Source organism: Eurytemora carolleeae, unplaced genomic scaffold (assembly GCF_000591075.1).
Source record: "Eurytemora carolleeae unplaced genomic scaffold, Eaff_2.0 scaffold1793, whole genome shotgun sequence".
NCBI classification, from domain to species: Eukaryota; Metazoa; Arthropoda; class Copepoda; order Calanoida; family Temoridae; genus Eurytemora; species Eurytemora carolleeae.
In genome coordinates, this window is record NW_019397682.1 from 1 (window position 1) to 13,281 (window position 13,281).

Consider the following 13,281-nt stretch of genomic DNA (forward strand, 5'->3'; position numbering starts at 1 on the left):
TATGTTTATGTTTAAGTTTAAGTTTATGTGTGGGCTTTATCTGAACCCTCGTAAATTATTCTATTGTGTTTTATGTGTTTTAAAATAAAAACTGTAATCTATATATTTACCTTGTAAGATGAATATTAACTCTATCTGAGTAGGTTTCAAATTTGGGAGAATACACAGTTATTCTACCCTTTTCCTCAGCAGCGGTTATTGTATGCCAAATATGCCCTGAAAATACACAGTTATTCTACCCTTTTCCTCTGCAGCGGTTATTGTATGCCAAATATGCCCTGAAAATAATATAATATTCTACCCTTTTCCTCAGCACCGGTTAGTGTATGCCAAATATGCCCTGAAAATAATATAATATTCTACCCTTTTCCTCTGCACCGGTTATTGTATGCCAAATATGCCCTGAAAATAATATAATATTCTACCCTTTTCCTCTGCACCGGTTATTGTATGCCAAATATGCCCTGAAAATGATATAATATTCTACCCTTTTCCTCTTTAGCGGTTATTGTATGCCAAATATGCTCTGAAAATAATATAATATTCTACCCTTTTCCTCTTTAGCGGTTATTGTATGCCAAATATAACCTGAAAATAATACAATATTCTACCCTTTTCCTCTTTAGCGGTTATTGTATGCCTACAATATTCTACCCTTTTCCTCTTTAGCGGTTATTGTATGCCAAATATGCCCTGAAAATAATACACAGTTATTCTACCCTTTTCCTCTGCAGCGGTTATTGTATGCCAAATATGCCCTGAAAATAATACACAGTTATTCTACCCTTTTCCTCTTTAGCGGTTATTGTATGCCAAATATGCCCTGAAAATAATATACGTGAGAAATAAAGACTTGAAGTGTTGTTAAAAAGAAAATTTAGCAATCTAAACCACAACAAAAACTTGAATATTTGTGCAGAAATATTAAACACTCAACCAGGAAACTAGGTCTTTACAAAACCTGGAAATTGGGGTTTACAAAAAACCTGTAGAGAGATATAAACACTAATACTGGAAGAAAGAGCTTGGTGAAGAATTAATGACAATACAATACTTTTGCAATAGAGCAGTACATTAACCTTACTGCTCATAAGCTGTTCAGTGTCCATCATTTAGATTTGTTAATTGTAATTGTTACTTTTAAAAAAATGTATGTATGTTGTAATTATGGCAAGTGTAACCATTATGGTAAACTTAGTATGGCAAGTGTAATTATGGAAAAAGTATTTAATTTAGGGCAAAAGTATTATGGAAAATGTAACTGAGCTGGTTTTACAATTAAAAACTGGACACATGGGTTCAAACCAGAAACTATTGACTAGGTTTTACAAAGAACCTGGAGAGAAACTGGGTTTATAAAGAGAACCTGGAAACTGAGTCGCTATCCAAACTATTTCATCTGCGGACGTGCATCACGTCCAATAATCCCAAATCTGCGAATTTCTTATTTTTCTCTTAGTCAATGAAAAACTTAAAATCTACTTTAAGTAGTAGCTTTGTAATATTTATATGATTTAAACAATAAGAAATTATTCCTCATTGGTTCCGTTTCATTGTAAAATGTCAGGGTCTTATACTAAATTTAAAAGGTTTTAATATTTAAAATGTATTAAAATCTAAAGAGCAACTTACACTGTTTAATCTGGTGACATCTTTTTTGAGAGAAGTTTCTGGAATTATAACATAATTCTCAGTGAGCATTATGTCGTGGTAGAAGGCTGATGTAGGATTTCTAAGGGCTTATTTCCTAATCTTAATTGTTTATTATTATTTTTTAATTTTAAAAATGAATTACACATACTGAACTTTAAACACTCAATTTCGCGATTTTCCTAAAACTTAATACATTTGTTTTAGAACCGTAATTGATAGGGAATGATGATAATAAGGTGCGTATTTGACGCAGTGACCTTTTTCGGCGGCCTAAGCCGAAAAAAAGAAAGCATGTCAAGATTACGAACATTGTGTTAGAATTGGAGAACAGAATGTTTGGGAAATCCAAAGAAAGACACTCTAAACTAATTTAAAATTGTTTAATTATAACTGCTGTTTTACTGTTGACTGTTGATCTCAAACAACCAAAATAACCAATGACGTAAGGTACAGCTAGTACAGCTGGTACAGCTAGTACAACTAGTACAGCTAGTACAGCTAGTACAGCTGTGCACAATTATAGTCAGATAAATTTCTGATGCAGCTTCTTAATAAAATAGAGAAAGGTACTAATGCAAGGAAAGTTAATTGCGGTCGCGTATACTCTGCGTACATATTGAAACCAGTTTTTTGTGGGCGGAATTTGTAAACAAGAATAGATGCATCAGTGTTCGTTTAGTATCCGAGGAGGTTAAAAGCATTAAATTTTCATAATTTTGATAATCCACACAATTGTTTCCTATGACCAGAATATTTTATTGATATTTTATGTGAAAGATGCATCCCATGTCAGGCTTCGACATCCGTCTTGTGTTAACATTCTTGTTTACAAATTCCGCACAGAAAGAACTGGTTTCAATATGTAAGCAGAGTATACGCAACTGCAATTAATTTTCCTTGCATTATAGCATCGGTAAGTAGGGTAAATGGACAGTATGTTCACGATATACAAGTTATGACGATAAAATTTCAGTTAAGATCCCATTCCTGATAGGAATATGGAAGAGTTTGTAAAGAACTCCTGTTTTATCTACGACCCCGAGATCTAGAAAGGGTTGACCTCCAGCTACTGATCCTGCTGCTTGATTAGTAGAAGCATAGTACAGGTCACCCGTCTTCTCATCAATTACAGGGTGAGCTAGAAGTAGATATACAAGATATTATCTATATTATCTATGAACCAAATGTATAACAATTGATTACACCGCTTGAAATCAGTAACCTTGATAGTTTTCATAGATTGACCTGAGGTTGCATAATGCCTCTTTAAGCAAATCCAGTCTCTATGTAATGTTGAGCTATACATATATACCCGAAAATACCTGTCTCCCCTGCATCACTGCATTACGCCTATCCCCCCTCCCTATCTGTAGACAAAAGGAAAAGGGAAAATTTGTGAGCTCAATTTTAAGCCAAAGTACAGGGTGTCCCAAAAAACATGGGAATTTGCAGTGACGAATTCGATATCGTCTTTGTTATGAATTAGCATTGTAATACCTAATTTCAAAAGCCATAATATTATTATGTCTGCTAGAGTTTATTTTATGGAAAGGGTAAAAAGACTGTAAAGATGTGTCAATAATGTCTCCGCAAGATGAACAGTGAAGACTGACAAGTTTGTTTATATACTGCAATTTTCTTGTTTTACTAAGTACAACCGTATGCAGTCAAAACATAAACAAACAAAATGTGAACATAGCAGACAAAACTCTAACAGATTACAGCTTATTCAGTAGGTATCACTATACTAAATCAAAGAATTATTTAAAAAGACGATATCGAATTCGTCACTGAATTCCCATGGTTTTTGGGACACCCTGTATGAGAAAAGTAAATTTATCTTTTTATGTTTCCTTAATAGCAGAAAACTGTTTTTAATTCTCGATAGCTCTGTAGAAAGAGAAGCTATAATTGAAAAAGTGCCAGATATCTGTTTTTATTTGTAATAATTTCATTTTGACCTGTCCCCCCTTTACATGCAGAACGGCGGTCTTTTCTTTAAAAACTGACCTGAAAAGGTTCCATCAACAGGACCATTCTTCCGATTTGTGAGTTTCCCATGGTAATCATAGAATCCAATAGGATTAACAGAATCACTAGGAAAAATTATTTCATTAACCTTTTTTTCCTTCTTTAAAGTGACAAATGTTACCTTGACATTTTGATCTCAAATGGCAGAAAAAGCTCGGAACAAGCAAATATCTTTTCTAAAAAGAACAAATCTTCTTTATTTGACGTTTCTTTGAAAAAAAGAAAAAATACGGAGCCAGGGTGCTTTGCAGGGCTAAAGCACTCTGGAGAGAGACAATTTTTCAGGGATAAAGCACCCTTGAGAGAGACAATTTTTCGTTTCACAATTTTTTTTTCGAAATTGGTACTGATGCTCTTTAATCGAAAAATATATTTCAAATTGTAAACAGACCTACCTGCATGATGAACTATAGCAGTAGATCCAGCCTGAATTCTTTCCTGTCAAACAATATATTTCAAATAGGATTGTCTCCCCTTTATTTTTACATTTTGTGCCTCGCTAAAGCTAGTTACAAACTGTAATCTTAAAAGACTTTGAACCTTTTCGATTAAGAGAGACTTTGTGTCCGAAAACTTTAAAGCACTATGAGTATGACAATGAGAGAAAATAAAAGCGTCTCTCCCTACCTGCGGGGGATGAACTATACCCTTTAATTTGGATTTCATCTTGAGCACAAGATACCTGGAAAAAGACAAACAAATTAAATAATATCTTAATAATATCTTAACAAATTTTATTTTTAACCTGAATAAGACTAAACCTCCGTCATTTAAATCTGCAAAACCAAAAGTAGGCCCACACTCCTTTCCAATATCATCCCATCTAAAATTTCAGATTTCCAAATTTCAAATTCTTTCAAATTTTGTTTCTCGAAGTGAATTGATATCTATTTTATATATCCCCAAATCATTCTGTTAAAGTTTTTAAGTCCGAATTTTTTGGAGGATGGAAAGTTCTGTATCGTATATCATTCATGCCAACTTCATCCATTCTCAAGCAAACATCATCGAGGGAAAAGTTTTTAATACTAAATATAAAAGATTTTTAGTGCAGAAGGGGGTGGGGGGTGGAGGTTTTTATTAATTTAATAACTAAAAACGTTTTAAAATATTTACCTTTTATTTGGAAGGTTTTCTCTTATCCAATTGTTGCTGTATTTTATTGAACTAAAAATGTAATGAAAATCATTTTTCTTAAACATCTCTTAAAATTATTTTAGTAAAAACAGGAAAACATAAGCTTTGGTACCTTTTAAAAACATCTAATAATGATTCAAATTCAAAACTTTTACTCCTAACAATATCTATGTGTATCTGTGTCTTTTGTATGTATCATTTACCTATTTGTATCCATGTGTATTGTATGTATCATTTCCCTATTTGTATCCATGTGTATTGTATGTATCATTTACCTATTTGTATCCATGTATATTGTATGTATCATTTACCTATTTGTATCCAGGTATTTGTATAATGTATGTATCATTTCCCTATTTGTATCCATGTGTATTGTATGTATCATTTCCCTATTTGTATCCATGTGTATTGTATGTATCATTTACCTATATTTGTATCCATGTGTATTGTATGTATCATTTACCTATTTGTATCCATGTATATTGTATGTATCATTTACCTATTTGTATCCATGTGTATTGTATGGATCATAGCTTCACCATTGAATGCATGATGTTTATTGGTGGGAGGCCAACATTTCAAATTTGGACCAATTCTAAATAAAGATAAGTGTCTGATTTCGTTTAATAAACATAATGCAATATATAATTCACTAGCTGAAGTACCAAAGTGATTAAATACTAAAATGAGCCAAACTCATAGTTGGATGACGACATTTTATGTCCCAAGTATTTAAAAATATTATATATATATAAATTGGTCTTCAGAATCAGATTGACCGGAGTTTCCACTGGAAACTTCCAGAAGTATACCTTGCATATGTAGTTCCAACCAGCTCCTGAGGCAGGTTTCCTTTCCCAGGCACACCAACAACTTTCAACTCTATATAAATGTCCCTTTTTATTTATTTTTTATTATCACTTTCAGGACACACTTTGGATGTATCAGATATCGAAATTCAACATACATCGTCTTCAAATAATCCTGAATTCATTCGTAAATCCAACATACTCATACACAAACTAAAAATCCACCATTCGTGGAAAGTTTAAAATGGCCGGCTTGGGACACCCTGTAAATGTAAATTATCACTATCATTAAAAAGATCTAAAATAGCGGATCATACCAAGTAGTATGTAATAGAAGGGAGATACAACTGACCGTGCCCGCCCTACCGTATGATTTTACATGCATTGCAGACGGTACTTCATTTGTTTAAGAAAAATTTGTCTGATGTATACAATTACCGCTTACACAATAACCTATTCTGAATATTTCTTATACAAATGGAGTACATTCTGCAAAGCATGTATATTCAAATGGTAGGGCGGGCCGCGTCAGTTGTATCTCCTTCTAGTCCATACTCCCTGATCATACACATATACCCCCAACAATCCGCCGGGGAAATGTAAAAACAAATTAGGGAGGAAAGGGGGTAATACCCAGACGCGCAGGGGGGGCCAGGCCCCCTTAGCCTAATTAAGGGTGGACATGCCCACCCTTTATGCTTGGGGGGAGGGGAGGGGGCAAGAAGTCCTTAACAAAGGTCTGTATAGTTCCAAAAATACCTAATTTTCTCGAAAATTTGAAAAAAATATAACCCCGTCACTTACGATTATTTTTTTAAACCTACACTCTTTAAGCAAACTCAAATTCCATTATAACATTTTTCAATGTAAGCTCAGATTCTTTTTATTTTGTCCCCTTTCTTTTAAAAATGCCCCCAAATTTGGATTTTTTAAATTACACCCACACATTCTTATTCGAATTGCCCCACAAGACTTAATTTGTCCCCTTTTTTCAACATTTATAATCCTTGGTTTTTTAGAATGCCAAGAAATATTTTGATTTGCACCTAAATTTAATATTTTTATCCCCAAATGTTTTATAAATACAAACAACTTTAAAATTTACAGCCCTATCCAAAAAAAAGATTTAAGATTTCCCATACACAAAATTGACAAAATTGAAAAAGGCCCCCCAAAACTAAAATTTGCCGCAAAAAGTAAATTTTCCCCTGAAATTTAGTTTTAGATTTTCCCAAACTGAATGAATGTATCCAAATTAAAAAATTTCCCCCCAAAATACCTAAATAGTAGTTTTTTATGGTTGAGTACAATTCACATTTTCTTCCCCCCCCCCCCTAGAAATATTTAGGGGGAGAAGGGGGCAAACAAAATTCCTTTCCCCAGCCATGCTGAATGTTTATTTGCGCGCCTGGTAATACCTTTATGAACTGGAATCCAGTTTCCTTCCATATAATTAGGAGATCTGAAAATAAGATATATTTAATTATTCTTTTAGATTTGGACATCGTTTTCGTTAACATAGTTTACTATTTTTAAATTGTACTTATCTTGAACGTTATTTTCCCGTTTTCCTCACAATATTTATGCCAATTTTTTTTAACCTCAATTTTTTTTTGTCTTCAGTAAGTTTATTGTTACGAACAAGAATAGCAAGGTTTTTTTCTAATATTGCAGCCCCCCCCCCCTCTCAATAAGCTTTATTTACTGACAAGACGAAATTCAAGATTTTTTATCGCTATAGCAATAAGAATAAATAAGCGAAGCAGATTTTAATGTTTAATAACATTAACAACATTGTTATCATTTGTACTTATGTTAAGAAAGACAAGATAAAAATCACGTATAGTTAAAAATAGCTTGACTGCTTGACAAAAATATGCATTTTAAATTGATAATTATGTATGTAATGTAATGGAATAAAGAAGGAAAAAATTAACTCAAAATTTAAACTAAATATTTTTTAAAGTTTCAATTTATGAAGTTTTTTTTAACAGAATAAATCGTTTGAGACTTAAAGTCATTTCAAATAATCATAATCAAAAGACGATTTCAGTAGTTTTCCAAGTTTGATCTCGGAACTTGAAAAAGGAAGTTTTTTTCAAATCATCAAATGCTAAGTCATTTAGGATTCTTTTTATCTAAAAATAACCTTTTTGGGTGTTTTCTGCATTCTGTCTGGTAAAACATTTAGATTTTCAAACTTTAAAACTAATAATACAGTCAATCAATCTGTAAAGTGAAATTATCATGAAATTATTATAAAATTTTCTATTCTTCGGCAAGGAATTATCAAATAATCGTTGTTTCTTATTTTAGAAATTGAGAATATGACAAACCTAAAAATAATCCTCGTACGTTTTTTAGCCACATATTTCATCTATAATAAATATATTTTATTTTCTACCTTTGATTGAACTCCTGTACCCCGTCCAACTTACAGAGTCCAAAATATATTTGATCTAGAACTAGATCAGCCATGTTTACAAACTGTTTACTAAACTGGTTTCTCAGTACTGCAACCACTACAACCAGTACAACACTTTAAAAAGAAAAGATTATACAGTGAACCCCAGATATATGAATTCATAGACCGCCATAATTGTTTTAATAATTCTAAGTAAACTTCATTTTATTTTTAATTCAAGGTAAATTAACAGCCCTGAAATATTAATGCAATAGATATATTAATATTGATCTCACTTTTCCGCGGCATTTGATCTTAACCCTATCTCTGCTGGGGTAGTTGCAAACCAGGATATGCTGGGGGGTCAATTTGACTCCCATGTTTGATGTCCAAATATGACAAATGATACATCATTGGAAAGCTCTTGTGCTCTACTTTTAGAATCTGTAAAAAAATTGCAAATTTGCAAAAATTAAATTTTTTATCGCAAAATCCAGTTATATAGTAAAAATGTTTGCAAAAAAAAAATTTGTAGGTTAAGTATGTATTACGACATTATAAAAAACTCTTGCTATGTATTCATATATCTGGGATTCACCTATTGAGAGAAAGAAAGCCAACGATAATCAAATTTTGTTATTTAAGGCTAAAATTTAAAATTAACTGATGTCAAAAATGTCAGGGGCGACAATTATTCCACGTTTTACCACTGTGTTGTACAAATTTTACTTTAACCTCTTTATCTATGGATATTTTGTTATTAGTGATTTTTTTTCACGTCAAAAGATATGTTTCATGTTTTTGTTCTCGTGACATACTCAGTTGAGCGATGGGAAATAAAAATATCAGCTTTCTGTTTTAATCAAACAATTTATTTCACAAATATTTTCTAAAAGAAATTTTAGTTTTTGAAATTACGTAGACTTAGATTTCGCGTTACATTTTATTTTCAGGGAAATTTCATGCTTAATTCATACCACATTCGGCAAGAGATTTCTGAGAAAGAGTAATGTAGTTACGTAAAATTCTACAATTTAAAAATTAAACAATTTTTCGCCGAATTTTTTGCTATATCTCTTTCATTTGTAAATTGATTTTAATAAGATTTCAGTTAGAACAGAACAGCATAAATATTTCAAAACCAATTTGTCTATGTACCAAATATGTTTACATTATATTTTAACGTTAGATATGAATTGGAAAAATAAAATGTGCATGTTTCATACCAGTAATGCACATTAACGGTTTTTATTTGTTACATTTTACAACTTTGTTTCTTAACAGGTTCCACAAAAATGAAAAAAAAAAACTTCTTCCAAAACATTTGTTTTCTGTTCACTAAAATAAATAGTAACCCTAAAGGAAGATATGCCAGAACAAACTAAAATTCTAATGTTTGGTTAATTTTTTCCTAATTTTTCAATTAAAATTAAAAATTTAGTATTCTAATTAAAAAAACAAACAGTTTTCACTAAAGCTCAAAACCATAGAAGTTTTTTTTAAGTTTTCATGCAACTATCGACGAAACTGTTGGTCAATCATTATTCTACTGAAAACTAATAATTGTTTATCTTCTTTTGTGTTCCTGGAGTAAAGTAGAGTTTTCATGATTACTGGTTAGTATTGCCCTAATCTGAAAACATTTTTTTAAATGACATCAATAAGAAAATGTAACAGTTCTTAAGATTTGTGGCGGAACCCCCCGTTGGATTTTTGTGCCCAAGGTTAAATAGGAGGGGGGGGGTTAAAAGTAAGTTTTGGGAAAACATAATGGGATATAAGATATTATGCATGGATAGTGGATATATATAATACAGTGTGTCCCAATAAACATGGGAATTCAGTGACGAATTCGATATCGTCTTTTAAAATAATTCTTTGATTTATTATAGTAATACCTACTGAGAAATCTGTAATCCGTATGATTTTCATCTGCTATGTTTACAATTTGTTTGTTTATGTTTTGTTTGCATACGGTTGTACTTAGTAAAACAAACAAAAAATGCAATATACAAACAGAGTAAACTTGTCCGTCTTTTCACTGTTTATCTTGCGGAGACATTAAAGACACATCTTTACAGCCATTTACCGTTTTAATAAAATAAACTCTAGCAGACATAATAATATTATGGCTTTCAAAATTAGGTATTACAATGCTAATTCATGTCAAAGACGATATCGAATTTGTCACTGAATTCCCATGTTTATTGGGACGCCCTGTAGAAAAGTCAGAGGTATTTAACAGTGACACAATTAGTTTCCTAAATATTATTGAAAAAATTCAAGAAATTGCTCTGTACAAATTCTTAATCAATATCTCAAATTTTCGTTCTGTACTGTTTGACATGTAAGAGGCTTGTTATAAAAGCTGCTGTTATAGAAGTATATAGCAACCTCTAGTATAACTTTAATACTAACAACATGGCGATAAACTTATGGATAATTAATAATCTTATCTCTTAGTTCATGTATTAAATTGGCCTTCAGCAGTTAAAATGTTAAGTAGGGCTGGGAACGTTCATAACTTTTTTTCAACCCATCCTTAACGGTTGGATAAAATCGTTAAAAAGCGAACCTTTAAATTGATATCCGTTCGTTCTTAGATAATAACTGAACTTAAGTTAACGGTATAATATTTCAATTCTTTATGAAGTTACCATTTGTTGCCGATCTCAATATTATTATCGATGTTGAATGAAGATTTTTTTTGCATTTTAAGCAGGTCAAATTAATAATGGTCGCCGTTATTATAAAAAACATCATTTAAAGCTTTTTTCATGAACGATTATTTCGTTTGTCAACAATTTCAAAATTTCTGGATTTTGCCGTTCGTTTTTCTAGCAAAAAGAAAACTTTTGCGACTTTTTCATTACGAGTTTCGCATTTTTTCGCGAAAAGAAGCGAATTGCTGAATTTCGTAAAATTTTTTATAGCTTGCCGTTCGTTAGAGCAACGTTGCTCAGTCACTTAAAGTACATTTAAATATTTATTTAGAATCCGCAAACTCATAATTTTCCTGTTCGGTTAAAACAAGTTTAAAACATCTGGGTAAATACTAAATACATAACTTACCACATCAATCCAATCCGAAATGTTTACAGATTAAAATTTATTTCCGCAAGATTATTGGCAGCTGAAGTGCACTTTTATAATAAGAAAAGATGTCTGGGCATTTTTTTTTTGGACTTTAAGAATACACGACACAACAACTGTTAACTTTAAACATCTAAATACTGTACTGTGTAAAAGATTAAACATAACAATGTTAATCAAAATTTTGCTTGGTGCAAGAGAATCTATGATAATCTATTTTTTTAGAAATACTTGAAAAACCTCAGATTGTTGTGCAAGAAGACCAACAACCTTGACAGTTTTTAAACCAAACTTTTTGATCAGCTTACTAAAGATGTTGATTTACAGACAAAGGGTAAAACGACCTAGTGTTAAACCACATACGGTCAAAACGCGACAAAGGGTAAAACGACACAGGGCAAAAAGTGCGACAAACGGGCAAAATTTCATTTAGACTATTTTGGTTAATTTAACATATTTTCGATCATGTTCATTAGCCGCAGCGCTTCCCCTATCCTGTCCTAGCCGCAGCGCTCTGCCCAGGTCTTAACCTCACCTAAACTTGAAATAATACATATTTTTATGATAAATTAATTTGAACTCCCAATCGCAGAGCTTGGCCCCCTAGCCTGTTCTTTTGGCGCGTTTTTGACCGTTTGTCGTTTGACCCGATGTCGGTGAACCAAGATGTTTTGTAGCACAAATTGAAATACGCTTCATGAATATTATATTTTTTGTTTCTTTGTGAGTGAATCAATCTAACACTTGTTGATGGAACTTGTCCACCATAACTATCATTTGTTTAACACACACTGAAATGTTAACTTCTATCAATTACCGATTTAATATCTTGATAAATATGCGGCGTTTTATAAATTAGGTCTCTTTTATAATCATGAACTATTCGTCTAGATTTCCCCCTAGTTTTGGCCATATTTAAATTTGTCAGGAAGATTTTCTTTTCTGAAAATTCAAGTTTAAAAAAATTCATGGTTTAAAAACGACCATTTTTCCCTCGACAATTCAAGCAATCCAAGTTGACACTTAAGATATCGTTCAGCCTAATTTGAGTTTGACGAGCGGGGAAAGGCAGGTGGCCATAAGCCACACTATTTTTCCCTTCCATGCCACATAAGCTTTTTTGTCTTCAGGCAGCCAGGGTAATGATACATCATCTATACGAAACATTCCGCGTGCTTAACTTATGACCTACGCCAGCTGTGTATTTTTGAATTATTGGAGGGTAAGGTTAGGTGAAGACAATTTCTTTGCCGAGCGCTGCGGCTATGACAAGTGGCCATGCGCCGCAGTCAGAAGTCCATCTAGCAGCTGTATAACCACGTACTAGTGGGTCGGATGTGTAATATATCAGATTTGGCATAGGTCACAAGTGGAGTACATCGGATATGCCATACACCATCGGCAGCCATAACCTCAAAAGTTCGGTCTTCCATGCCATACATTCGAGACTTCCAGCAATAATAACGTTTCTTAATGGTAGATTTAATGCATCAAAAATTCGGCCACGTCATGCAAATGATATTTATTAATATCATTATAATTTAAGTTCAAATTGAAACAAATTCGATATTTCCTCTAAAATTGCTAGTTTAAAAAAAAATTATGTAGAGTAAAAATGATGCACCATAACATACTCGTATAAGTTCCAAGGTTGACCATAACATACTCGTATAAGTTCCAAGGTTGACCATAACATACTCGTATAAGTTCCAAGGTTGACCATAACATACTCGTACAAGTTCCAAGGTTGACCTAGTTGACCATAACCCAAAGTTTGAGCCACAAAAAGAAATGATAAAAAATCACAATATATTAACTGCCATTACCTGAGCTGAGCGTTACAGATTTGCACAAAAAAATTATGCTTTGCAATTTTCGCGTTAAGTAGTACACATTTTTGGTTAAGGGCGCCCATTAAACTATAACGAGCATGTTGTGGCGCATAAATTCTAAGGTTTCTAAAAATTAGCCATTTTGGAGGAAAGATTGAATTTATTTTTGAAGGTAATAAGTCCAGCAGTTCACATTAAAAGGAATCTTCATTATTTCAATCTAAAACTTAACAATATATTTCTCATGCATGACGTCGCTGCATTTTTGAAAATAAAAATTTTAATGCATTCAATTTTTCGGTAAAAAAACGTAATAATTGAC

The 13,281-nt window shown here is 32.2% G+C and overlaps 1 protein-coding gene across 4 annotated transcripts; it reads right to left on the reverse strand.

Moving 5' to 3' along the window:
• Positions 1–184: 184 nt before the first annotated feature.
• Positions 185–9,719, reverse strand: LOC111715470 (carotenoid 9,10(9',10')-cleavage dioxygenase 1). 4 transcript variants are annotated; one of them, XM_023490794.1, is made up of 17 exons: positions 9,620–9,719; positions 8,035–8,169; positions 7,049–7,092; positions 5,634–5,703; positions 5,346–5,416; positions 5,061–5,085; positions 4,801–4,851; positions 4,430–4,507; positions 4,312–4,366; positions 4,080–4,122; positions 3,806–3,860; positions 3,664–3,749; positions 2,641–2,791; positions 1,633–1,732; positions 1,536–1,576; positions 1,367–1,433; positions 185–216 (listed from the first exon to the last, which is right to left on the reverse strand). In XM_023490794.1, the coding sequence occupies exons 1-16, from the start codon at positions 9,640–9,642 to the stop codon at positions 1,391–1,393; spliced, it is 1,071 nt and encodes a 356-aa protein (XP_023346562.1). In that variant the 5' UTR covers positions 9,643–9,719; the 3' UTR covers positions 185–216; positions 1,367–1,390. The 4 variants fall into 4 exon arrangements, with proteins under 4 accessions (XP_023346562.1, XP_023346564.1, XP_023346561.1 ...); XM_023490796.1 differs by lacking the exon at positions 185–216 and adding an exon at positions 665–758; XM_023490793.1 differs by lacking the exon at positions 185–216 and adding an exon at positions 767–823 and having other exon boundaries at positions 9,620–9,718.
• Between the last annotated feature and the right edge of the window lie 3,562 nt (positions 9,720–13,281).

Excerpts from the sequence above, each read along its gene's own strand:
- LOC111715470 (XM_023490794.1), bottom strand. The coding sequence starts at position 9,642 with ATGAAAACTCTACTTTACTCCAG. Across the intron at positions 8,170-9,619 it reads AAAACTCTACTTTACTCCAG|TGTTGTACTGGTTGTAGTGG; the intron begins GAACACAAAAGA and ends TTCTTTTTAAAG. Across the intron at positions 4,367-4,429 it reads GGAGGTTTAGTCTTATTCAG|GTATCTTGTGCTCAAGATGA; the intron begins GTTAAAAATAAA and ends GTCTTTTTCCAG.